Raw genomic sequence first — 26,098 nt, forward strand, 5'->3', positions numbered from 1 at the left:
TTCCTTGTTTTCTGGTACCTACTAGAGATTACTTTTTCCTTTTCTGTCTTTCATTGTCATTCTTATATTTCAGACACACTTTTCTTCATGTTATAATGAACTTTGGATCATTTCAGTCCTTGTTCTTTTGACCCATGTGCTTTTGGCTCATTTATTGTTTGGGGGAGGTGCTGCTGTTAGCATTAATTGGTATTGGAAGGATGCTTTGGACCAGATTTTCACCCAATTTCCTTTGTCCGTCTCCTGAGAAATCAGCATGGCCACAGCTTTGTATCTATAGAAAAGTTTAGGGAAGTAAGATGTAACTTTTTAAACCCCTCAGTGAGTCAATCTTTTCTTTCTGGGAGGATTTTTTTTGTTGCTGAGCAGGATCTGATTTAGTCCGCTCATTTGCTGCTGCTGTTTTTTGTGCCAGAAAACATTACTTTTCTGGCAGGAGTGCTGATTTTGGTATGTTAAGTCCAGATGCATTAAAAGCTGGAATAAACATCAAGTGGTTCAAGCGCTGACTAACACACTATCAGCTTAATTTCCACCAAGAGCAATACTTTGAATCACATTACCGCAGTGAATATTACCATCTCCACTGTGTCAGACTGTTTCTCATTTATCAGGGTCATCAATAGTAATACCAGGCTCTAACTTGGGGCAGGTGTTCCCTGTTGTCACTGCGAACTAATTTATTTGTGCTTCTTTCCTGCATGGCCCCCACTGTGTCAGGAGACCTCAGCTGGTTCATTTGTCACACTGTAGCAGTGCTTGCTAAACCCTTTTGTTTCATTTGTGTAGTGTCTGCTGTTAAGCAGTTTGCTACCCTCACTGTGCCCCATAACCCTCTGGCAGAAGGCTACCAACAGCAAAGCACTGGCTGTAATGTGAGAAAGTTGGCTGCACAGTAAAGAGAGAGTTGGCTGGTAAATGTATGCTGACCTGAGCCAACAACAGCACCATTAGCAGTCTGGAGGTAATGATAGTTGTTCGGCCCTCTCAGAGTAAGGCAATTAGATTGATTGTAGCTCTGATTTGGGAGTTTGGACATGTAGCTTTCTGATAATTTTCTTCCAGACTTGCATGAAATAAGGGTGTATAACCTTTTGACATCATGAACTTCTACTTTATATGATCAGTATGAAGAATATTAAGACCACCCGCAATGACCTGGTGGAATAATGTGAAAAATGTAACTCATTATTGTCTGTCATGTACAGTTGAACCCAACAATATTCACTTTTTAGGGCCGTTTAAGCACACCCAATTTGTATGATTACAGTATTTCCTTCAGTGACCACAAACAGCATCTGTTTCATACTATTATTACTATTAAGGATAAATATAGAAATTAGGCGATAATGAGGGCGATATTATGTTGTTGAACTCAAAAGCATGGTCGTTTGGCTTTTTTACACTTAAATAATGCCACATACACTGTTTGGAGTAATTTAGCTTCTTGCTTTTTGTTGTGGAGGAGGCTGGAACAAATCCGTGCACACAAATGTAGAAACCCGTTGCTGTGGTATTGTGACTGACGTTTGAAGAGATGATGACAGAAATATGATTTGTGGGTAAACTATCCTTTTGCAGCGAGTTTAAAACCAAACTGGTACAGACAAATGAGAGTTTAACTTTGTGTCATTGTATCTGACATGTGCTTTGAACTTGTTTCACCGTCTCTTTCCAGGTGGCCGTCGCTCAGTTCAGTGATGACGCCCGGACAGAATTCCAGCTGAGTTCCCATGGCAACAAGGAAGCGCTGCTGGAAGCTATTCAGAGGATCCGCTACAAGGGAGGGAACACCAAGACAGGTTAGAGCACAGTATGAGCAGGATTATTGAAGTCATAGTTCTTGCAGGTCGAGAGATAAAGTCAGAAGTCATTATTATACCTGGCTCTTGATTTACCTCGGGTTGCTCACAAAACAATCTCCCCACACAATGCCTTTTTTTTTTTTTTTTTGCAGCTGTTTCACAGCTTTCGGTCATATCAGCAGGAAGAGTGATCATGTATCACTGGAGATATAAAAGTTAAAACTACAATATTTCGGAGCATTTACAGGACTAGTCAACTTGTCGCCTTAAAAGTTGACATTTGAACCAGCAGTTTACAAAATAAATCTCAGGCTGGACTGGGGCTTCCAATCTTCTGTAATTCATGGAGAACCAGACAAACTCCACCTCCATTGAGGAGGATAGTGTGATACACTCAAAACCTCCAGAACAGCTACCAATGGACCATGTTGTGAGAAATCTGCTGTTTCTCAGGTCTGAATGAACTTTTAATCTTTAACCAGTCTTGATGAGCAAACTTTAAAAAAAAGTATGTTCTGAATTTTGAAATATCTCTATGAAAATGCTACTTCTCATCTGGTTTGTGATGCTTGTCATGACTGTCCTCCTCCAGAAAAATGACCCTATAGATATTTTTTTTTGCAAGCAGCTTATTACTACACAGACCTACGTTTTAAAGTTCAGTGACCTTATAGTGGTCATCTAAATAGTGACAATACGGTGTCCCAGAAAACTGACGCAGTTCAGATGAAGTCTGTATGATAAAACTGCAGACTTGGATGCAGGAGATTGACGTTCGCTTCCGTCTGCAACCACAAGTCTGGACAGTTTTTTTAAACTGTGTTTACTGTTGCCATGAAAACAAAGGTTGAATAACTTTAAATAAGTAACAACTTTAACACACAACATGGTTCAAGTTATTATTTTAAATCAAACCATTATTTTTCTTTAACCGTAAGTAAGTTTTTTTTTTTTTTTTTTTTTTTTTTTTTTTTTTTGCCTAAACCAAACCAGGGACGTTACTTTACAGGAAAGCACTCCTGTGTCGTATTTGAGGGTAGGGTCTACATGGTCGTGGCGGTTTGATGACTTGTAGCCTGTTGCAGATATACTGCAGACAGGTTTAAGAGTTTAAGTCAGGGTCAAGATGCATGACGAGCACTTTAGGTTGTGAATCACTTGCAGAAGTCATGTGGAAGCAGCTGTGCTCGTACAGACAAGGTGAATGTCGTTAACTCAGTGCGTTATGTGACTTTACAGGTGATGCTGGCTGTTCAGAGTACTTTCACTCCCCTAAAGTCTGGGTCATGGCTCAGTGTCTGCTCAGAGTAATTGTGTCCTTGAGCTGTACCTCTCTGTTCCAGAGCTGATCACACTATCATCTCTACACTTGTCCCATCCTCCCTCTTCTTCCTCCTCTTCCTCCTCTTTTCTCTTCCCTACTCTGTTACCTGCTGCTACCGTCTTCTCCTCCCTCACTTTGTTGCTTCTTTTTTCTTTCTTTTCCTTACTGTTTTCACTTTTCTTTTTTCAATTCCTTCCTCTTCCTCTTTTAGTATCCCCTCATCCTCTTCAAACCTTCTTCTTGCTAAACTGTATGTCCTTTCTTCTGTCCATTTTCTCCATTCACCTTATAAACCTACATCTACCGCACTGTCTAATAGCTAAACAGGTGGAAACAGGTGGTGTTTTAGCTGATGTGTGCATGTGGTCTACAGCAAAGCAGAAAATAAACCATCAAATTTCATCTTCCCCACGCAAAGAGAGGTAGGAGGCGGCCAGCACTCACAAGGTTAGGCTAATGCTCACATACTCACAATTTCCTCATCTCTCTCTCCTCCTATCTCGTTGTCTCTCACCCACACACACACACACACGTACATACACTGCCTTCAGTGTAGAAAAGACTGATGCTTGCATCACAAACCCAAAGTCTTGTTTCCTCTCCAAACCCAAACTATTCCCTTTTTCATTTCTAAAACCACAAATTCTCCACAGAGACCCCGTCAGGGCCCCTCACTGTGTCTAAATCCCCTAAAACCCTCAAATATACTCTGTAGCTTTCTGCCTCTCAAACCTTTAGCTTCTGGCAGATATAGCTGTGTGAGAACAACTGTGAGCCAACATAAAACTATATCTTTAATACTTTTTTATGTTTACTGTAAATGGCTTGCTTACTTCATCTCTTCCGTCCTGACGAAAAAGTCAAGTAGATGCTCTTAAAAATACACGAGGAGATATTTTTTTGGTGTTCAGTCTATTTATTCATTTTCATGCATTCTGGGATTTAGTTTGAACCTGCTTAGTTTAGCAAGCACGCTGCTTCATTTCACATTTGGTAGCTTCTCACTAACCTCACAATCTCGTATAATTGACTGCAGAGCTGCTACTGCAGCAACGGGTTGAGTTTCTTGCTCGATGGCACTGCGGACCAGCTTCTTATTAACCTTCTGAGCAAACCTCGAGTCACAAGCCTTTTCTTTATATCCAATTCACAAACAGTATGTAAATGATGCGGCCTTCTTTAAGTCTGTACTGTCTGATTTTTCTCGGCTATCTGTACCCGCTGATACAAGTGTGAAGAAAGAGTATGTTGAGGATCCGGGGTGTTGAAGCTGATATTCTAGGATTTGGCTTTTCACTATACATTTATTCATTATGGAATTAGTGAGACTCTGACTGACTCAGTGAGTGATTGATTTAATGTTGTAATAGTCTTTATCCCCATATATATACAGTCTATATGAGTGTGTGTGTGTGTGTGTGTGTATGTGTGTGTGTGTGTGTGTGTGTGTGTGTGTGTGTGTGTGTGTGTGTTTTAAGATTGATTTTCATGCGCTACACAAGTAATTGTGCTAATCCCTGATACTGCTTGACTGTACAGTACAAACAGATTGAGGAACTGTGTTTCATAATCTGCTTGTGGGCAGATGTGATGGTGCATTTGATTTTCAGGTGTGTGTGTATGTGTGTGCATTAAGTCACTGACTCACGGCATATAAAGTAGTACTACTTTTGATCCTTAGCTGCTCAGTATTGTCTTCACATATCAGATTAGTTAAGGGGTGATTTGTCCTCTGAGATTTTAAAAGCAGCCACCCTGTTTCAGCTAAAGAGATGCAGCTGTTTGAGACCCTCACTCAGTTTTCAAGGTTTACGAGTCTTTTATGAGCTCAGGAATGAATTTATGAATAGGCAATGAATGTGCTTCACTGACTATAAAAGCTAATAAAAATCTATTCAAACCCAGTGTATAGTATCAATAATGAATATGATGATCCATATTTCTTTTCAAGTTATTCATAGAAACTTACTGTAACTTGGATTAGAGAATGTAATCGCTCTTTCCATTTATATCTAACCCAGATGAAATATTAGAATCTCTTCCTAGTTGTACACCGGCAGCCACAGAAGATGAGAAAAACAGGGATGCATAATAATATCGATGGTCATCGGTATTGGCCCATAAAGGCTTCAAAATGAGATCCCGGCATCGGCCCAAAATTAATATTTCTGCCAATAAAATGAACTGTAATTATGCCTTAGTGCTTGATTCCTGACTAAAGGCTCGATGTCATGTCCCTGGTGCGAGAGTGCATGCAGAGAACACAATCATCACATCTCTTCTGTGAAACAGGTGAAATAATATGTTTGCGGTGTGGAGTTTTTTTTTTAAATGTCTGATATGGACAGCAAAGTGGTCATTTATAACAATCAGGAAGAGCATCATTCAAGCCTAATGAAGTACAATGAATCTTACAGTTTTGTTTGAAAGAAAGTGTTTCATAAAAATAATTATGGCATGTTTTATCTAAGAAATTTAAGTCTAATTTAAAGTAGTTTTCTAATCCTGCCAGAAAGTGTGTATAATTTGAAAAGCATAACATTTTATGTCAGTAGAGACCCAATGTTCTCTCGGTGGAAATTAGGTGTATATATCGGTATCGGCAATGGCCAAAAGAGTTGAAAAATATCGGCAAATCGGATATCAACATATATTCCAAGTTTCCTGCTTTAATTTTTTGTATCAAGCTTTTGGGTGCTAAAACAGTAAAGATGATTTCAACTTTTTAGTTTTCTCATCTTATCTCTCTTCTTGAGGGATAGCGACAAAGCTGGTAAATTGCCAGATGCAAGAACAAATCCAAATTGACATGGATTACTTCACACACACACAATGTGATGGATCGCTGATCGATGATGGGCATTTGAACCCAAGCTGCCCCGACATGTTTGCTTTTTTTTCATTTTTTTCCCCTCGTCTTCACTTTAACATGCTCTCTCGTCTTCCCCGTCTGTCTTCTTTCTTCATCCCTTTCTCCGACATCCACCGAGCCCCCCCTCTGTCTCATTGCCCCTCTTTCCTTCTCTGTCCTGTGAGTCACTTCATGCCTGACTAGCTGCTGTAATTCCAGTCTCGCCCATCATGATCAGAGGACAGCGTAGAAACAGATGTAGCACTGGCAGATATCTGACGTCCCAACACTTTACAGGCCCGAGCTCTCTATCATTTGTCATCACTGACAGCTCAGTATAAAAAAAAAAAAAAAAAAAACAGAGGGGGGAAGGGATTATGTGGTCTGAGAGTTTTGGTTTGGTTAGAAATTTGGAGACAGAGACATCATACACATGGATTCATTTTCACCACACACTTTTACGTGAGTAGTCAATTTATGGACCATTCACTGCTTTATCTGGTGCCTTTGCTTTTAAGTTTCCTGGTAGTCAGCACCTCCTTTAATAACTCAGACACACTCTTGAAAACACAAGAGGGACTTGAGAGGATTAATGGTGGCGATTGTCCCTTTAATTATGAAAAGGTCAGGTGGAGATGAGCAGCTGAGCTTTATGAACAATTAATGCAAATTATAATGAACCGTATGCAGATATTGGCACTAAACAGATATAACCTACCGCTGTGTGATGATCAGAGGGCTGCGCTTATTGGTGTATATTTTTCTAATTTGTGTATTTTGGTGTTAAATCTTGAAAACTATCTTGCTCTTTGTTTAATAATGACCATCCTTCATCTGGGCAGAGTTCATGTTTCAGCAGTCAAGTTCACTTAATTTAATAGCAACAGAAAGTCAGATATATCAGCAGAAACCAAGTAAGAATAGAAATAACAAAATATTTATATAATAATGTATAATTGAACATAGTTCCTTTCTGCATATTTGACTTCCCCTGTGTCAATGACCTGCCTGTTTTGAATTTTATTTTATAAAACGTGAGGCTCAACGATGCACATAAAGCCTCATTAAATTCACCAACATGTATCTGCAGAAACCACCTCAGTTGCTTTGTTATAGCTAAGTCTTGAAACCTTTTAAAACTGTCCACATGGATTTTATTGAATGATTAAGTCCATTAGCAGATGATCAACCTACACACTGTCAAAAGTTCATGCAACTTTAACTTTTTTGACAGACTGCTGCAGACTGGACTCTGACATCTCTGCGTTTATAGGTATCAATGAAATACACTGGCCCTTCTTCGTTTCCTGGCATTTTTAAAATGGGCACTCGGCCTCAATCTGATTTCAGAAGCTTTTAGGTCACTCATTGATATGTAATAATTATGGACTCAGTAATGTATTTTATTAATGTCTGTGGAAGAATAAAGAATAGATGTTTTTTAATTGGCAAGTACATTAACATTGTAGCAAAGGTCACAAGCATTCACCTTCATGACGGAGGCAGGAAGAGTATTTTTGAATATTAGTGCTTCCAGTAGAAGTAGAAAATATATGTTTCATTCCTGGTGGCCGTGTTCCCAAGCAATCCGCATTGTTTAATTTTTCATGTGTGTTTCTTCCTTCAAGGCAGTTGTTATAGTTTAATTAGAGACACTTGTGTTAAAGACTTTGGTTACACAGTGAGTTTTGGTGGAAAAGACCCTGACTCTGAAAAATCCAAGCTGTGACGATGATTTACCCGAGAGACTTCATAATACATATTTACAGACATTAAAGCTTGTGTCAACAACACGCACATAAGGAAGAGGCTGGACTCAGTGATGGGTCAGGTTTTAATGTCCATGTTTATTTTTCTGATTTTGGTTTATTTTGTCTTCTATTAGGTCGAGCCATCAAACATGTGAAAGAATCTATTTTCACCCTTGAGGCAGGAGCCAGGAGGGGCGTTCCTAAAGTCCTGGTGGTTCTGACCGACGGACGTTCGCAAGATGATGTCAACAAAGTGTCAAAGGAGATGCAGATGGAGGGTGTGTATTATAGGTACCAAACCCAACACAAATCCAGTAATAAAGTCAGACAACATTGGATGGAAAGTATGTGATTCCTTCACTATGATAAGGTGAGTTATGTGTGTTTGTACAATCCAAGCATGATGGAGAAGAGAATGCCACTCCACCTCTCCTTTTTCCATGATGCTTCATGTGCTGTATGTCTCATTAGATATAAGACTGTTCAACCACTGCATTCACACCAAGTCAGACAAGGAAGCCTCCTATTCATTTGAATGGTCGTGGTGTGTTTAAGCTGCAGACCAGAAGATGCCCGACCATTTTTACCCTGTACCAGGCATTCCTCTGTTTACCAAGCAAATGTGAAGATGACAGAGAGATTGATCGCCGCCATGATGACCTTTCTTCTTATTTATTTACATTCTCAGGTTATATCATCTTTGCAATCGGCTTCGCGGATGCAGACTATGGCGAGCTGGTGAATATTGCCAGCAAACCCAGTGATAGACACGTCTTTTTTGTGGATGATTTGGATGCTGTGAAGAAAATAGAAGAGCAGCTCATTACCTTTGTCTGCGAGGCTGCCACTGCCAGTGAGTAACAACACCTCATGTATAAAACAGAGAGAGAGTAAGAGACCATGAGGAAAATGAGTTTGAGTCAGACAGGGATACAGACTGACCGAAAGAAGCAGAAAGAAGACTCTTGTCAGTGGAGGAGACATATCTGGAGAGAGAAAATGATTTATTTGAATGTTGAGAATTTGAAATATTAAAGATGCATTAACCATTTCATCTGTCTTTCAGCTTGTCCGTCTGTTTTGATGAGTGGTAACACGATGGCGGGTAAGATTTTCAAATGACAGCAACAATATACAGAGATCTCAGAGGTCCATCTATTGTACCAAACCCCTGGATAGGAAGTAAATAATAATGACAGCAGTAATGTAATGATGGTCCAAATAGTGGTGCTGATGGTGATTGTGATAGCAGTGATTACACGAAGAGGGATGCAGTTCATGGTGATGATAATGACTCTGCTGCAGGTTTCCATATGATGGAGAAGTTTGGCCTGGTGGAGAAGGAGTACAGCACCATACCTGGAGTTTCTCTGGAGCCGGGTTCATTCAACAGCTTCCCCTGTTACCGGTTACACCGTGACGCCCTGGTGTCACAGCCCACCAAGTGAGTTAGGATATATCCGCACTAATGGGGAGGAATCTAAAAACACAGAGTTCACTATGTGCTAGGATGACTTCTGTTTACAAGGATTGTTTTCTAGGAATTATTTTTCACTTAATAGGCAATAAAGTTCTGCATTACCTGGAAATGAATTGGATTGGCCCAGATCACTGTGCTTGATTGAACTTCCTTTCTCTCAGCTCCTACTCTTCTTTATCTTTTTTTATTCATGCTGTGCTATGTTACAGCTGAACACACAATTGAAAGCTGTTGTCATAGATCTATTTGTATTTTTCTCTTGTAAGAAAACTCAGAAATGCAACCTGCAATCAAGGCAAACAGAAATGTGAAGCAGACAACAAACCGTTGATTAAATTACTTTTATGTTTACGAGCTTGCCTGACTGTATACATACAGATCAGCTTTTACTTTGTGATCTGTGAAAGTGGCGGTAACAGTTTATTCAGGGATAGTTTTAATTGTTCAAGTGTTTTTGAGGTCAAGATCTCATTTGTGAGAGACATCTGAGATCAAATTATAAATATTGACAATTATGAATAAAGATGATTAATTCAAAGGAGTCACTGTGACACACAGACACATCAGTTGATAAATCACAAATATAATGAATCTTTAGCAGGCCTATATATATATATATATATATATATACACACACTATATACTGTATAAACACAGTAATGACTCAATGACTCCTTTGAATTAATCATCTTTATTCATAATTGTCAGTATTTATAATTTGATATATATATCATATGCATCGATCTTCCTTTATTCCTTAATAGAATGAGTATTTAGTGTTACTGGAGTAGGTTAGAAGCATGAATGCTTATCTGTGCTAATGTTCAAATATAAAATACACCAATCAGCCACAACACTAAAACCACTGATAGCTGAAGTGTTAAGTATGATACAACAGCCTGTAATAAATACTCCCTTAATCATTATAATGTTCAATTGCTGTTCAGTCTGATTGAGAGAGATGCTGATTTATTTGAATGGTCATTTTGGAGGCTGTAATTTGTGGAGCTGCTGAACTGAACTGGGTTAAACTAAGAGGTCTTCCCAATATTTTGTCTACCCAAGTCATTTAAATAGGAGGGACATTACTGCTTGCTACTTTATCACTGGTCAAGTTGAGTGTTCACAGCAGACCTGAACGAGCCTGAGGCCGGAAATGCTCTGAACATGCAGTCCACATGTGAACAAAACCTGAAGAGGAACACTCAGTGGCTTCAGTTGTGCTCCTGTAACGTCTTTCTTTTTGTGATGCTGTCATTTTAGGACCTTTTTTCCAGTTTATGCTGTCAGCCAGTTTTAACTTTAGCTTCCTGTTCTGTGAATATTTAGTTTGTGAAAAGTGACATTGATGAGCATTTTGAAGAGTTGAAGCTAAGAAGATTTGAGCCAGAAGTGCTAGGAGGCAGCTACACAAAAAAGTCTAGGCTCTGTGATCAAAAAGAGGCTGGCACTCAAAGTCAGACTGAGGCACTTGAAAAGGGTTCACAACAGCTGAAAAGAGACAATGGCACTTTTAAAAGACACTTAGTAGATACCTGCCTTTAGGGCGCAGCTAAGCTCACTATCTGTGTGTGTGTGTTAACCCATTCTTTGTGTTTATCAGGTACCTTCATCCTGAAGGTTTGCCCTCCGACTACACCATTTCCATGATGCTCCGACTACTTCCGGAGACCCCGGAGGAGCCCTTTGCATTGTGGGAAATCCTCAACAAGGACAATGAGCCACTGGTGGGACTAATTCTCGACAGTGAGTTAGAATCATTTACATTTTTGCTTCTTTATATTTTTTCCCTCACCTGCATCATAACACCCAACAGTTTGAGAAGTGCAGACTCAAACAGCAGACGTGTGCTGCAGTTCTTGTTTTCTCCCAAATAATCCAAGTGAATAATGAGTAATGCAGCCAATTATAAAAGACTGCAGAGATATCACTAATTATAGCTCGGGTGGTTCATCAACTACATTTTTGATCCTCTACACTACATGTTTATTTCAGTAAACATTTTCAGCTTCCATTTCACCCTCAATTATTACTAAGACTCTGATAAAAAACCTCTTTTGTTTGATTGGCACTGGCTATTACTATAAGACAGCGCCATGACCTCATGATCCTCCAAAACTTGTTTGTATTTTAATAAACATTTTTACCTGAGGATCACAGTTTACAAAGCCAGATTTTAAAGTCAAAACAGATGAGAGATTATAATAACAGTGTCTTAAGATTCACCTTGGTACAGAGCCTGCAGTCATGTTTAGTTAAGTGTTTGTGTCAGACTGTGATAAGCGATATCACAGACACACAGGTGAACTCACCGCTGGCATCAACCTTCAGAGGTGTTTCAAACATCATTGACTCGAAGCAGACCCAGAGCAGATTCCTGACCTGCTGCAGAGACTCTATTACCCTCTGGCCTTGATGATCCTGGGATCCCCAGGAGTAGCTGGACAACCTGGCAGGGTTAAAATTAGTTTGGCTGCTCTGCTTTCCCAGTCGCCAACGAAGCAGCAAGAAAATATTAATATAATATAATAATATAAAGGATATTAAATATTAATTTGGGTTTGAGTTATAGTGTTTTTGGTTACTCCTTTGACTTTTTTGGTAGTGATCGCATATCTGTAATAAAAATAGCTACTGTTGGTGCAGAATCTTTAAATATGCTGACAGTATTTTAAATGTACCACCTTTTTTCTACTTGTTGTGCTACGTAAGAAATTGTACAGCGTTCAGTAATTCATGGTTATATTTAACTATAAACTGCTTCTGTACAGAGGATTTGAGGAATCAACAACAACGTTTCTATCCAGTGATTGTTCACTTTTATTTTTGCTTTTCATATTTTATTTCACAAAGACACAGACACTTTTCAATGGTATGGTTCAAACTCATAGTTCTCATTGCCACTAATTGTATATATATTAGTAATGAGGAGGCTGAAAGGAACCTGGTGAATGACAGGGAGTTCATGCCTTTTCCTTGCTGCATAATGAAATGTAGTAATTAGATTTGTCAGTCACAGTTACATCACATGAAAAAAGTGTGTACCTTTTTCCAATGGATTTTTAGTGGACACGTGTTTCTTGCGAATATTGTCCAGGCCAAAAAGTTATTGGAGTGTAATAGCAGGAGATGGTGGTGAAGTTTTTACTGGATGGGAACATCAATCTTTTCTATCCCCCTCACCACCAGCTCTGTCCCTCCCACAGACTCTGGAAAGACGCTGACGTTCTTCAACTACAACTACAAAGGAGACTTCCAGACTGTCACCTTTGAAGGAACAGAATTTAAAAAAATCTTCCATGGCAGCTTCCACAAGGTTAGTCTTTAAAAAAAAGTGTGTACTAAAAAAATGTAAGTAATAAAACAGAGGAATGATTGTTGTTGGTTGGGTTTGAGCTAAATATTAACACTGGTGATGATGCTAACATGCTGATGTTGGGTTGGGTTTGTTCACAACGTCCACCAGTACATTTGACAAGTTTGACAAGATTTACAGTGACAAACCCTCATCAAAACTCTTAGGTGGTAGTTTTTCAGATGAATATTTCACATCTGCTATGTTGCAGAGCAGAATGGGACTGAGGGAGCAGAAGCTTGGTGGTAAACTCAAGATAAGATCCACTATAGTTTGATGTTTTTGAATTTGTGGAGCCTGTAGGGTGGTTTTCCAGTGGCTCCTTAGCTGGGATTTCTATCTTGATCTGTCAGCACTGTTGTGTAGGGTGAGTGTGCATGTGATGATAGCCCTCCCTCTTCTGTGTCTCCCTTCTCTCTCCGCTGCTTTTTACACAAGTTTTTATTTATTATTTTTAACCAGTGGAGCGCACAGAGTGGGAGTGAAACTGCATCTCCCTTTAAGAAGTCTCTGCAGTCTCCTGTTATGAAGTTGTAGTGGACTCCAGTCAATATTTTGAAGATATATAAATGGTTTGGTTTTTTTTTTAAATCAATAAATGACTAAATCATAACCACAGTCCTTTTTGCCAAACTTGGAATAAATGCAACATAAATGAATGCAACGCCCCAACAAACCTAATTTAATGTGTATACAGTGAAAACCAGGTTTAGACGGCCATATAAGTTTGTACACCTGCAAACACACTGTAGAAAAATTGTTATAAAAGTCAAAATCTGGGGTTTCCATGACTTTGTTATTTATTTTGACTCTGTTCTCTGATGACCTTAGATTGAACCACCAGACAAAATATTGTTTGTGCTCCTCACTAATTTTCTTACAAAGACATTTCACATTTACCTCAATCACTGCAGGGATTACATCCCAATATTTTCATGTAAATGATGTTGTATCGAATTAGTCCATCTGAATGAAAATGGCAAATTTTGTTGATATTCCTCCAACAGAAGACAATTTTCGGCTCACTTGAGAGGAGAAATTGTTTTGAGAAAAAAATAAATTATGGAATAAATAGTGATGCAAATGCTTCCACTGAATAAATAATGACATTGATTTGGCCTCAACAGGCAGAGTAAATGACTAATGCACATTGCAAAACACTTTGGCACGAAATATCAACATTAGCCGACAAAATAAGAATAACAACCAGCCGAATAACAATCAGATGTGTTCTTTGAATAAGCTTCACTGTTGAAGAGCTGTACTTCAGCAGGCCTGATGGAAATTTGCATGTATTTTTGTGTTAGATTTTAAAAGACTGGTTAACAATTGCTTGAAAGAGGGAAGGAAAGGCAACTTGACAATTATTGTGGTCCAAGCAAAGTCTTTGCAGACAGTTTTTCTCTGTAGCTGTTGTTGTTTCTTCACTCAGACTCTGTAGATTTCTGCTAAAAACAAACCAGCAGCAGCCCACCAACTCTCCGTCTGTCTGTCTTTATCTCAGTTCTCAAAATGTCAGGGAGTAGCTGTCCATCATTCTCTGAGCCTTTTGTCTTCTCCATTGTTTTTGTCTTTCGGTTGGAGAACATGACAATGTTCAGAGAGGGAACAGATGCTGAGGACTGCCTGACTAGAGGAAGCGTTAGTCTCCACTTAGACAGAATGACAAGCAAATAAGAGGACTGTCCGTGAGCGTGGGCATGCATGTGTGTCATTTATAAAGGGATTACCATATGAAGAAACCTCGCGTGAAAGCAGGAATACCCAGCAGGATCTGTCACTGCTCAGCAAAGCTCACACACACAAACACACAAAGAGACAGACAACAGAATCAGATGAAGGAGGGGTAAAGGAGAGCAGAGGAAGAAATAGATCTGACGTTTTAAAAACAAAGAGAAATATAGACAGAAAACAGAGACATGTCGACACAGGAAGGAGAAGTGAAAATTATCTTCAGTGTAGCTCACATATTGCTTAGAGCCATATTATACTCCAGAAGTGTATGGACACTGTTTTTATGGCTCCTGAAATTAATAAATGCCTCACATTAAAAAGTTACTGGTAGTACTTAAAACTGTCCTTGTGTGCTGTAAAAATGTACACTCCGGGAATTTGCTTCAGTACTTTTGTGCCTTTCTAGCCTTCAGTAATCTACAATATTACAGAGTCTAATTCAAAATTCACCTTTAATTTTTTCATCCAGAAATTACTATTTTAAAGTCGCATTCATAAGTGTTGGTAGCTTCCTAGAAAGAAGACGAAATGAAAATTTTTAGTGGAGCAGCAACTACAAATAGGCATGATTTGAGATGTTTGTGTGTAAAAGGGACAGATGAGGTGAGGGTTGTGTGGCTGATAAAGCAATACACTGGTTAGGTCTGTTTTCCTGATGATTAAGCCGGATAGAAGCAAAAATGTCAACACTGTCTGGTGAAATGTGCCTGAAGTTTTGTCTTGGAATATTTTCATGGTCTTCATTTTTAAAGCTATTCAAAGTCTGTCTCTGAGGGTTTTTTATTCAACTGCAGGCTTACATTGTTGTTATGATTGGATAAGACTATGCAAGGAGCTTGTTCAGCTTATCTGGACTGGGGCTTTAGGAGACTGATTTGGCAGCAAAAATTAGACTGTGACAAAATAGTAAAGGGATGCAGATCCCTGAAAGGGAAACACTGTACATGACCTAAATGAACATTTTTCTGCACATATGTTGTTGCTCTTGCTGCTCCAGGTAACACATTTCCTCCTGGGGTTTAATAAAGTACCTATTTTATTTTCTTGCAAGTGATTTGAAGGTAGGTAATGATTTGCAACATTTCAGCGTTCCTCAGATTTGTTGAAATTTAGATTTTTGTCAGCATGTGCAAGTACAGTATTAATGTCACATACACTAGCATGTGTAAATCAAGACGTGGTATCATAGAATTTTTATACTTGGGAGCCTAACCTGAAACAACACCAGGATTATTTTTTTTGATGACACAGGAATATTTGTGGTCTTTTACATACAGTTTAATCAGGTATGTCCCATTCAGGTTTTTTGCGATGGTCTGAGTCCTTTAATAATTTGTAGGTTTATCGGATAACAAATCAGTTGGATAAAAGTGGCACAGCAAGGAAAGAGAGACAAAGACAGACAGAGGACCACATGTGAACACAAGGAGAAACAGGGCAGACACAAAGGAAAAAGACTTTCAAAATAAAACAGGAAACAAAACAGAAAACAAGCTCAACCCATATCATAAGCAACTTCTAAACCAGCCATGTCTGAATCTGTAATTAACCTTTTGTTTATATTGTTTATATCATTTATATAATTTTTTTTCACGACATCTGTGTAGACACATGCAAGAACATACATATTGTACACACATGCAAAGAAAAAGTGCAAGCACAAGCATAAATATTCAGGCTAAAATAAAACAGCTATTCATTTACACACACACACACACACACATACACACACACACACACACACACACACACACACACACACACACACACACACACACACACACACACACACACACACACACACACACACAGTAAAGCATAAGTGAGCATGTAGATGCACATTTTTAAGTGTAGGTCAGAGACAGGTGAGTCAGCATAAATACTAATAGTCTCAACTACTTCAACCCACATTAATTCACAGTATGTTTAAAAACTGCCCTAACAGTTGACGTGTGTATGGGCTGTATGTGTGTGTGTTTGTCTGTGTGCCAGTTTTCCAGTTTCATCATTGAATCAGAGGGTTTACTTCATTTTGCCTTTAGTCACCAAGACGTGAGATGAATTGAATATGCTCATTCTGCCACTCTTGTGTCATATTTTTTATCTCTTTCTTCCTGTTTTTTTCTTTCCTCCACCCTCTTTCTTCTCTTCGTCCCTTTTTTCTTGCTTCAGACTTAATCATTGTTGATGTTGATGCTCAGAATATTCTGGTATAAACTTGGCTAATTTTCCCTTCTTACCTTAAAATATGCTTTAATTTCAATTTTCTTATAATGTTAAGTCATTCTGGTCTATATTTTAATGGTCTAAGCACATGGCGCAAGTTCATTTATGGAAAATCCATATCCACTTTTATTATCTGAGCAGGAAATCATCTCAGTGTATAGTAAGGTACATGGTTCAAAGGGGTTGTACTTTGTCTCTTAATTAATCATACGTGTGTTTTGGGCTTAAAGTGAAATAAACAAATCAGTGGCATCTTCCATTCCCTTCAAGAGGTAGATAGATTACTATTATAACAGCAGATCACATTACATTATAATATTTTTATTTCTAATCTTTTGGAATTTTGCTCTGTTGAATGTCACTGTGCATATAACAAGCAGTTGTTATGGCACATAACACTGTCATAATAATGCACCTGTAAAATGACACCAAAATACTGTGCCATTGACTTATGAACAGTTTTTAGTTGGTCAAGAAAACTAATAAGAAGGAACGACTTTAGTGAATGACACCACTCATGGAAAAAATTTCTTGCACTTTTCACTGTTTCCTTTCCCTGTGATTTACTTTGTTTTCACATTCATATTCAGTGAAGATAATAATAATAGATCAGTTTTTTGTTTTTTTGCTATGAACACCCGGACTTGTTATTACATTTTTAAATCCTATGTGCAACATGGAAAAGATAAAAATATAAAAATAATAGTACTGTCAGTCGTATAGAAAACAAAGTAATTTGTCTTTGTCTGAAAAATGAGAAAGAAACAAATTCTGATAAAGAAAAACAATAAAACACATTCTTTGACAAATTCAAACAAATGAGGTACTTCATTTCACAGAAAGATAGATTTGATGTTTAAGACAGAGGCAGCATTAGAAAAGACAAGATAGTTCATGTTTATCTGTGCATCTGTGAGGCAGGGACAGTGAGAAGATAATTCATCTTGTGCTGCCAGTAGTATTAACTGTGGATGGCTCAAGCCAGCCTACTGACCTGCTGGGAACAGCTCAATGCAAAAAAACCTCATGCTAAGTTTATTTCTTACATTTTATTTCCATTTCTTGTTGTCAGAGGTTTTGTTACTTCTTTTTTTCTTGTGCTGGCCTATTAAACCATTACAAAGACTAAATTCTGAGTTTTTTCTCCTGTCAGATTCATCTAATGTGTCTCAGATGAACAAAAATTTGAACAAAACCCTTTTGTAATGTTGAAATTAGCTTTGCAGTCACCCATTCATGGCAGTGCCAACGTGAGAACCCCATTCATAAACGTAATTTATTTAATTATTCACGTAATCTGCAGTCAAATATGTCATCATGGCTGTGATGATGAGAAGACTGTGCTGGTACATAAATGGAAATAATTTATGTTACCTGATTAACTAAGATGTAACATTTTGACATTCTTGTAGTTTGCAAAACTTTTAGGTATTAAAACTCAGCTGATGTAGTGCAGACCTTCCAGATCAATGTGTATGTAAAATCACATTACCACACAGTGAAAATATATCGATTAAAACATGTGGTGAGGTTCATTGTAAAATATAAGCCAGACAAGTGACAGCATATTGATTACTGTGTACATAAATGAATAGAAAGTAATGCTTGACTGAAAGAAAAAAAACACATCTCGAAAGCGTCATCATTTTATGTCGGCTTATTTTCATGTTCAGATGATTTTTTTTTTTTTAAATCTTGAATTGCACACAATGTCCCTATTAAACAAAAAGGTTAGCATTATTTAAATCCAGATGTTAACCACATGTATGTCACTCTTTGCAGCAATAACTGTATCAGAAAAAAAAAATGCACAATAACAATATTAATACATTTTATTTATAAAGCGCTTTTCAAGATGCTCAAAGATGCTTTACAGGTTAAAATGATCAAAACAACACAATAAAAATATAAATCACACAACATTAGTCATGTTACAGGCCTCAAACATTAATAGCCAGTAAGCAGAAGATAAGCGCTGTTTTGTACATGAAGCCAGAGAAAAGAGACTTTAGATGTGTTCTTTTCGCAGGCTGTTCTCCGTCTTTATTCAACAGAATTTTATCTGTTTTCTCTCTTTTCATTTCAACAAATTCTTATAACAAAATCACAAAACCGACATACAATACAAATACAAATACAATTAACAATGTACAAATCCACATGTCTGTTGTTCAGTAACAGCATTAGTTAGCATACCAAAGTGCTAATATATACAACTCATACATTTACGCTGATTACCAGCTTCAAAAGTATACTTGACCAGTAGCTTTACCACTGCAGTTGAGCCTACTTACTTATTTTTCACTGAACACACTTACAAAATATGAAAAATAAGATATGAATAACATTACTCAGGCACATCTGGCTAATTGACATGGACAAAACACAGTTTCAACTCATTTACAGTATTAGCATAGTGACATGACCAGAATGAGCAACAACTCGTGCTCACCTGAGCAGATACTCTCCCTTGTGTCACAATTGCATAACTGCACCTTCAGAGTCACAACTTAATATTACTCTAACAATGCATTATACCTGGCCTTTTTTACTCATAATTTCAAAAATAACTTAACAATTGTGGCCATACATTTGTAGGCGTCACAGTCGCACATTAAAAGCAATTTATAAGAGTAAAACAACATGAGTCATAGTTTTGCTGCCTGCTTCTGGCAGCCATGTTAATCAGATTTCATATAACAAGTGTAAGAACCTCAAAACCACAGAGGTAAGAACAGAGGGAATGGGTTTTAAGAGTAAAACTTCTTACAGCCTGAAAAGTTTTCTGAGTCATTACTCGAGTAAATGAAGGAACCAGCTACCCTGAAGGAGAATGACTGGCGCACACACACACACAGCCAGAAAGAGAAACTTATACATTTATATGCCATAGACATTTCAGTGCCCTGTATTCATTCCCTGACCATGAATGTTAACCTTAACTGAGCGACTAAATGACACAAAATACCGGCAAAATGTCTGCACCTTAGAGGATTTTCACTATCTTTTATATCAAGAAAATAAAACACACACACACATACACACACACAGACACAACCACACGGACACACAGACACACACATCATGCCCACTGAAGTGTGCTGAATGGAGGACGAGAACAGAAAGTCATTATACAGCAGCCGTTCATACATCAGCCCAGGAATGGGCTCTGACACTCGAATATGAACTTTGTCTAACTCCACATTCACGCTACCTTGTTACTGCGTGTTTGTGTGTGTAAAGGTGTATGTGTTGCTCACGTGCATTCATGTTCCTATAACCTATGTGCATTTTTTACTGAGTGAGAAAGAGCTAAACACTTACAGAAAACCTCTCATGATGGTGAAACATGCAGATACTGATAATCTAGTTTATTACTGTCCTTCATGAGGATGCAGCCCTCTTTGCTTATTAACCGTGTGACCAGTTAAATTTCACGGTTCATGGCTCTGGCAGGGGTTTTGTCTAAGGAGGCAGTTTCAGCTCACAGGCATCCAGCACTCGGACTGGATGGGGTAATTTGTGTGTAAATGCTTTTACACTGTGTTTATTTCAAAAAGAGAACAAAGGAACCCGTTGTCACTGTGATTAGTCAGTAAAGCGGTGTCCTCCTGCTGAAACACACAAGGAAGTTAAACATTATCTATTTTGCCTGATCAAGGCCTGTGACAGTGCTGCACTTAAAATCACGTTGAAACTCTGTTAGACCTCATATACTGAAATTAGTTGTTTGTGTTTATGCCCTGTAACATATATGCATAGGCAATAATGATTGTTAATGCGGACTAAATAAAGATTGAATATTTAGGCAGAAATTATACTTTATTAAAATATAATGGACAGCCCATTTGTATTCCTTCAAATTGCTGTTTCATCATAATTTCAAAAAATATTAGTCCAAATACTTTAAAGGTATCTTCACATCTAATTTGCCCTACAGGTGTTAGATTTTCTAGCAGTTTGGGAAATACTCCAAAGTATTTATAATGCATGCTGTTCTCTCTCTGCCATACAGCTCCATGTGACAATCAGCAAGACTTCGGTGAAGGTGGTGTTAGATTGTTCTGTGGTTGGGGAGAAATCCACCAGTGCAGCCGGGAACATCACCACCGATGGAGTGGAGATCCTCGGGAGGATGGTTCGGTCAAGAGGCAGACGAGACAGCTCTGCTCCGGTCAGTATTAACCTGTATGTAGCTTTCTTTCTTGTCATGGAAATGTAAAGGTCTTTTCCAGACAAGTATGTAAATATCATCAGGACAGTAAAATATGGGAGGGCTGGAAAATTAAGGAATTGACAAAACAGTGAAGTTTTGTTAAATTAACATGTCAGAATTTTTTTTCTCCCACAGCAAACAGTTAAAGAATAAAAAAATGTTTTAATCAAGTGTTAATCTGGCTGTTAAAACTGTTTCGTATTCAGTGATTGCAATGATCTGTCAGCAAGGTGTGTGTGAACATTTATGGCCTGTAAAATGGCAGTCATAATTATCCCCAACCATTTCAGTGAGTCACTCAGTGGGAGTTCATTTTATTTATTGCTGGTGGAAATGCACAGAGTGCTTTATATATAATGTGTAAACTGTGTTCTACCCATTAATGCACAGGCACTCAAAAATAAAAAAAATAAAAACGTTTGGCAAACACAGCCATGGGAGAAGGTGAGATATTCTGGGCTTCTGGAATTACTAACATCAGCCATGAGTAAATTTATACATCTGAGGGGCTCCAAATAAATTTAGAATTAGAAAAAGCTGTGAACAAGTTTTTGTAAAGGAAAATAAGAGAACATTTTAATTTTCTTTGGTATCTACAAGTGAAGAGAATGACTACTGATTCAAAAATACTCTCTGCTGCCATGTTGGGAAAACTCTTTGCAGAAAGTAATCTGTCAGAAAATGAAACTGTAATGGTGGCTTTACCTGGCCTCTAATCCCATACAACTCAATCACTTTAATCAATCAGTCTTAATGAATGTACTTAGTGTCAGGACCCAGCTCAAAGGAAGGACAAAAAGTAGAGACCATACATGACTATTGAAAGTTAAAAAAAAATGTAGTTAAGAAAACTTCAGTAAGTACATAGTCAGTTCATCAGTAGTGTGTGCAGTGTGTGGATGTATGAAGATGTACAGGTGTAAGAAAACAAAATGACACAAACCAAACCAGTGACCCAGAGGAGGAGGGAGAGACAGACTGTTTTGGCACCTATACTGTATATATAAGTTAACAATCACACCAGGACAGGTGTCCTCGAGACATCAGACAACATCAGGCGTTTGGTTATGAGGCTTATAGGCTGTCACATTTAAAACAGTCAGAGGTGAAGCCTTATGTGGACAACTGTTTGTTTTCATTTCCACAATGAGCATCATTTCTTATGATCTAGAGACTCTTCAGTTAAGAGTGTTGGGGTTCGTTTATGAAGACAGTTGAACCTGTGACAATACGTCAACATTAATAAATTAATTTATTTATCATATAATGACAACTGCGATTCTCAATTGTTTCAATCAGCGATCCCCAGCATTATGAATCTGGGTCAAAACCCCAAACTAATCACAGGAAGTCAGTATCTTTTGGATCTCGACATTAGTTCCAGCGTGGCTGAAATTGCTGGGCTCTATTAAATCTGAGACCCCCTGTGGTGCTGCAATAGAAGAACTATAATTACTTGACTATTTCACATGGGCTGCAGGGCAGCACTTCACTCTTTAGGAATTTAAAACATTTGACTAAAATCTCATTTATCAAATCATTTGTCGCCACACAGGACATTTTCCAATTAAATTGTACTACTTATGCCATTATTTGCTATTTAAAAGATATGAGGTGATTAAGGACATTGGATGTTTTTTTAACTTGAATTTAATTGAACAGTGTATGGATCATGTAAATCGAGTTTTAAATAAAGAATAACTTTTGCTGTACTGAGAATAATAGCAGGCAACAAGTCCTCACCCTTTTTAGATGAAGTGGAAAGATAACAATTGTAGAAATTAAACAGTAACGTAGAGAAAAGCAAACAGTCACAGCTTACTTTTCCATTCCCTGACCTCATCTCATCTGACTCTGAAATCCTGTGCTCGTGTCTACACAGTTTGATTCTAACTCCTAAAACAGAGGGATTTCTCCATAGTTTAAGCTGTCTATTTGATACTTCATACTGTATGAGCGCCATGTTTTATTCAGATCTGAAGGTTGTGGATAATCTGGATTGTTGGACTGTAAATGCTCAAAACTGCCCCTCTAATAAGAATAAACAGAGTGTGTTAGCAGGACCCTTCATCAGTTTCAATGCTAAACTTTAGAAATGAATTAGGTGTGAGCTCATGACCTAACTTACAGTCTGGCCCTTCATCTGAGGACAGTGCAGCCTCCAGATCATTCATTTTGTTTATTAAAGCTATCAGCCAGACTTCATGTATCTGTCAACCAGTCCCTGAAGCTGGTCAGCTGCCAAACTTTCTGTCTTCTTGTTTTTTATTGACACAGAAACACCACAAAACCACTTCATTTAAAAATACCGTATCTTGACAGATATTCCACTTCTGATGTTGCCTCTGTTTTCCACTTCAGCATTTTGAAATGTGTTAAATGCTGATATTTTAATTACAATATTGATGGAATTAGTTGAGTGTGTACTCATACATGTACTGTCTATGTGTGTTTACAGTTTCAGCTCCAGATGTTTGACATCATCTGCAGTACGTCCTGGGCCAGCAGAGATAAGTGCTGTGAGCTGCCAGGATTGGTAAGAAACACATGCCTTTAATCTCTCACTCATAATACGTAAATACTATGTCTACTCTCCTGTGTGTTGGTTAAAATGTAAGTGATGATTGTGGCTACAATCAAACTGACGTGACAGAAACCAAAACTACTTGTTTGTTTAATTTAATGTCATGTAATAGAAATTCCAATGATAAGCACCTTGAAAGTCAAGAATTTTGTCTTTTTGATCCAAAAGTCAAGTGTGACTTTGCCATTATAAGAACAACAATTATCAATTAACACCCTGCGCATAAAACATACATACATAAAACACAGCATATGTACTCAGTATGCAGTTTAATTACACATCTGTGCAGTCTGGTTCAAACTATTGCAATGTAATATCTTTGTTTAGCTCATAATGTTATTTTTGATGCTCAGAGACAATTTAATGTAACTCTCTGGTCATTTCTGAGGCTCAAGGTTTATCACTGCTTCACTGTGTATTGAAAGGTGTTACAGTTATGCTCAACTTCTTGGAAGTTTCCTGTAAAAAAAAAAAAAGCTACAGTATGTAATCAGTTGCTAATAATAAAGAAAATAGAGAGATTTCTATTATTTCAGTTGTTTTTGAACTGCTCCATTTAAATCCAAATTTAAATATCTATTCATTGTATATTTATGATAACAAACTTAATTCTTCTTCTCATGAATTATGCTTGTCTTGTAAAGAAAAATATAAATATTTTTGCATTATCACTGACAAAAAAAACCTGTTGGTCATGTTGAGTGTTAATTGTAATGAATCAATTGGAATCGCATCAGTCGTCAAGGAGGCCGAACAAACACTGGTTTTACTGCGCTATAAATTCCACCCTCATCAAAACACCTGAGACAAGGTCTCCCAATCGTTATCTCGTTTGTTGGTGGAGTCAAGGCTTATTTATGTGAAGTTTTAGGTGATGCTTCTCACTGATTACAAGTGCAGTGCAAATGCAATCTGAGCATTGTGTGTGTGTGTGTGTGTGTGTGTGTGTGTGTGTGTGTGTGTGTGTGTGTGTGTGTGTGTGTGTGTGTGTGTTTTCAGAGAGTCGAAGAGCATTGCCCTTCCATGCCTCATGCCTGTACCTGCTCCCAGGACAGCAAAGGACCTCCAGGACCCTCCGGACCCCCTGTAAGAACAATTATACTCATTTATTCTTAAATTCAGTTACTGGTGTACTCCTTCATGCTCAATCCAGTATGAAGACCATGTCTTCTGACCTCATCTATCCAGAAACCTCTGTGGGAACCCTTTTATAAGTTTCAGAGTTTCCCTTCACCTCTGTCCATTAGAAGCTGTTTCTCATACCTCAGTGTGCCTTTTTTACTCTCTTCTGTCAGATCACTTACTCACTCATTCACTCTCAGTCTCTCTAGACTCTCATCAAAAAGATGTTTTCCAAAAAGTCCAGAAGAAGTGTTTGAACTGTCAATAGTGGACACTGCTGTTAAATGTCATAGTCAAACACACACTAAAGCAGCACATTAAAAAAATGTATCTCCTGTTGAAATTACAAGTGAATGTTAAGTATGAAGTTGATTCAATTTAATTCAGTTCAAGACAATTTAGTGGTTCTCTCAAGGAGCAACTTTGAGGCAAATTGGCCTGCAACCATAAGAACGAAAAATACAAATGGTTTATTCACACTTAAAAGCAATGTAAAGGAACAAAATATGATTTTTAAGTTGAAGCAGAGAGGAGTAAATCCAATCCAAGAGTAAATCTGTAACCAACAGTGCCAAACAACAGAAAGTAATATTATGTCAAAAGGGACATTGACAGTCTACTATTTATTTATCATCTATAAACGGTAAGGATATTTCTCATCCACTGATCGATTAATCTGTAAGCATTTTTTTCAAGATCAGAAATCTTCAGGTGTTTCCACTGTGAGGTGGCTGTGTGTTACAGAGAGTCATGGTGTGAATGTTGAGCAGCGGTATTCTTCTCACGCAGCAGCAAGTTAAACCTGAAAGAGGCTGTGAGATGAGAGCAAGTAAACGATCTCATTTGCAGCCTGATACTTTTTGTATATATTCTCTCCTCTTCTTTTGTCTTTCCCTTTCTCTCCCCAACACTTTCATTGTCTCCCTTCTGAAGGTTTCTCGCTTTGTCTGCACCCTTTGGCACTGAAGGGAGGAGAGGGGTGTAGATCGACGCTGGTATAGTTTGAGAAACTAATTATAGGACGATTCCATTCATCACAGCCAATTACAATTCACCAAATTTTCCTCCCTGTCCGACGAGCCAGATGTACTTAATCATCTGTAGAGTTATAGCCGCAGGTCACAGCCCTCCCTTATAAATGTCTTTGTTTTTGTCTTTGTTTAGCCTTGAATGATCCATTTATATACATACATTTACATATTCACATATTACGTATGCAAACTATTGGAGACACTTAAATGAAATTTTATCTTATTTTCTTATCTTTTCGGGAAAAAAAACTTTTAATATTTGATTTCACACTATTTTTTCTTTCTTTCATGTTTTCTCCCCATAATCTCCGTCGCCTCAGCTCTTCTCTCTTGTCTCAAAAATGATCAATATAGCCTTGCAAACAGCCTATGCTTTCAGCTTTTCATTGTTTTTCTCCTTTTCTCTGTTTCTTTCTCCTACCTCCACCTCATCCCAGTGTTTGAGGCTCTTTCTCTCTTTTTATTATCACTTTATGCCTTTTTCTTCCCATGTCTGTCGCTCTGTCTGTGTCTGTTACTCTCCCCGGCATTGAATGGGCTTCTTAAATCACATTTTAACTGCAGCGTATGGGCGTAGATGAATGGCTTAATGGCTAAATCATAGCTGTTTTTGTGCCAA

The 26,098-nt window shown here is 38.0% G+C and overlaps 1 protein-coding gene across 1 annotated transcript in view; it reads left to right on the plus strand.

Moving 5' to 3' along the window:
- Nucleotides 1–26,098, plus strand: part of col14a1a (collagen, type XIV, alpha 1a) — a 128,101-nt gene that overhangs the window by 70,217 nt on the left and 31,786 nt on the right. Inside the window, exons 27-36 of the mRNA XM_069143154.1 lie at nt 1,679–1,802; nt 7,866–8,009; nt 8,420–8,584; nt 8,798–8,836; nt 9,037–9,175; nt 10,815–10,957; nt 12,418–12,527; nt 20,542–20,700; nt 23,201–23,278; nt 24,326–24,412. Coding sequence (XP_068999255.1) covers nt 1,679–1,802; nt 7,866–8,009; nt 8,420–8,584; nt 8,798–8,836; nt 9,037–9,175; nt 10,815–10,957; nt 12,418–12,527; nt 20,542–20,700; nt 23,201–23,278; nt 24,326–24,412 — 1,188 coding nt within the window. The remainder of the gene's footprint in view (nt 1–1,678; nt 1,803–7,865; nt 8,010–8,419; nt 8,585–8,797; nt 8,837–9,036; nt 9,176–10,814; nt 10,958–12,417; nt 12,528–20,541; nt 20,701–23,200; nt 23,279–24,325; nt 24,413–26,098) is intronic.

The sequence above is a fragment of the Embiotoca jacksoni genome, unplaced genomic scaffold (genome assembly GCF_022577435.1).
Source record: "Embiotoca jacksoni isolate LCO1_2020_lvr unplaced genomic scaffold, fEmbJac1.0.p SCAF_11, whole genome shotgun sequence".
Classification (NCBI taxonomy): domain Eukaryota; kingdom Metazoa; phylum Chordata; class Actinopteri; family Embiotocidae; genus Embiotoca; species Embiotoca jacksoni.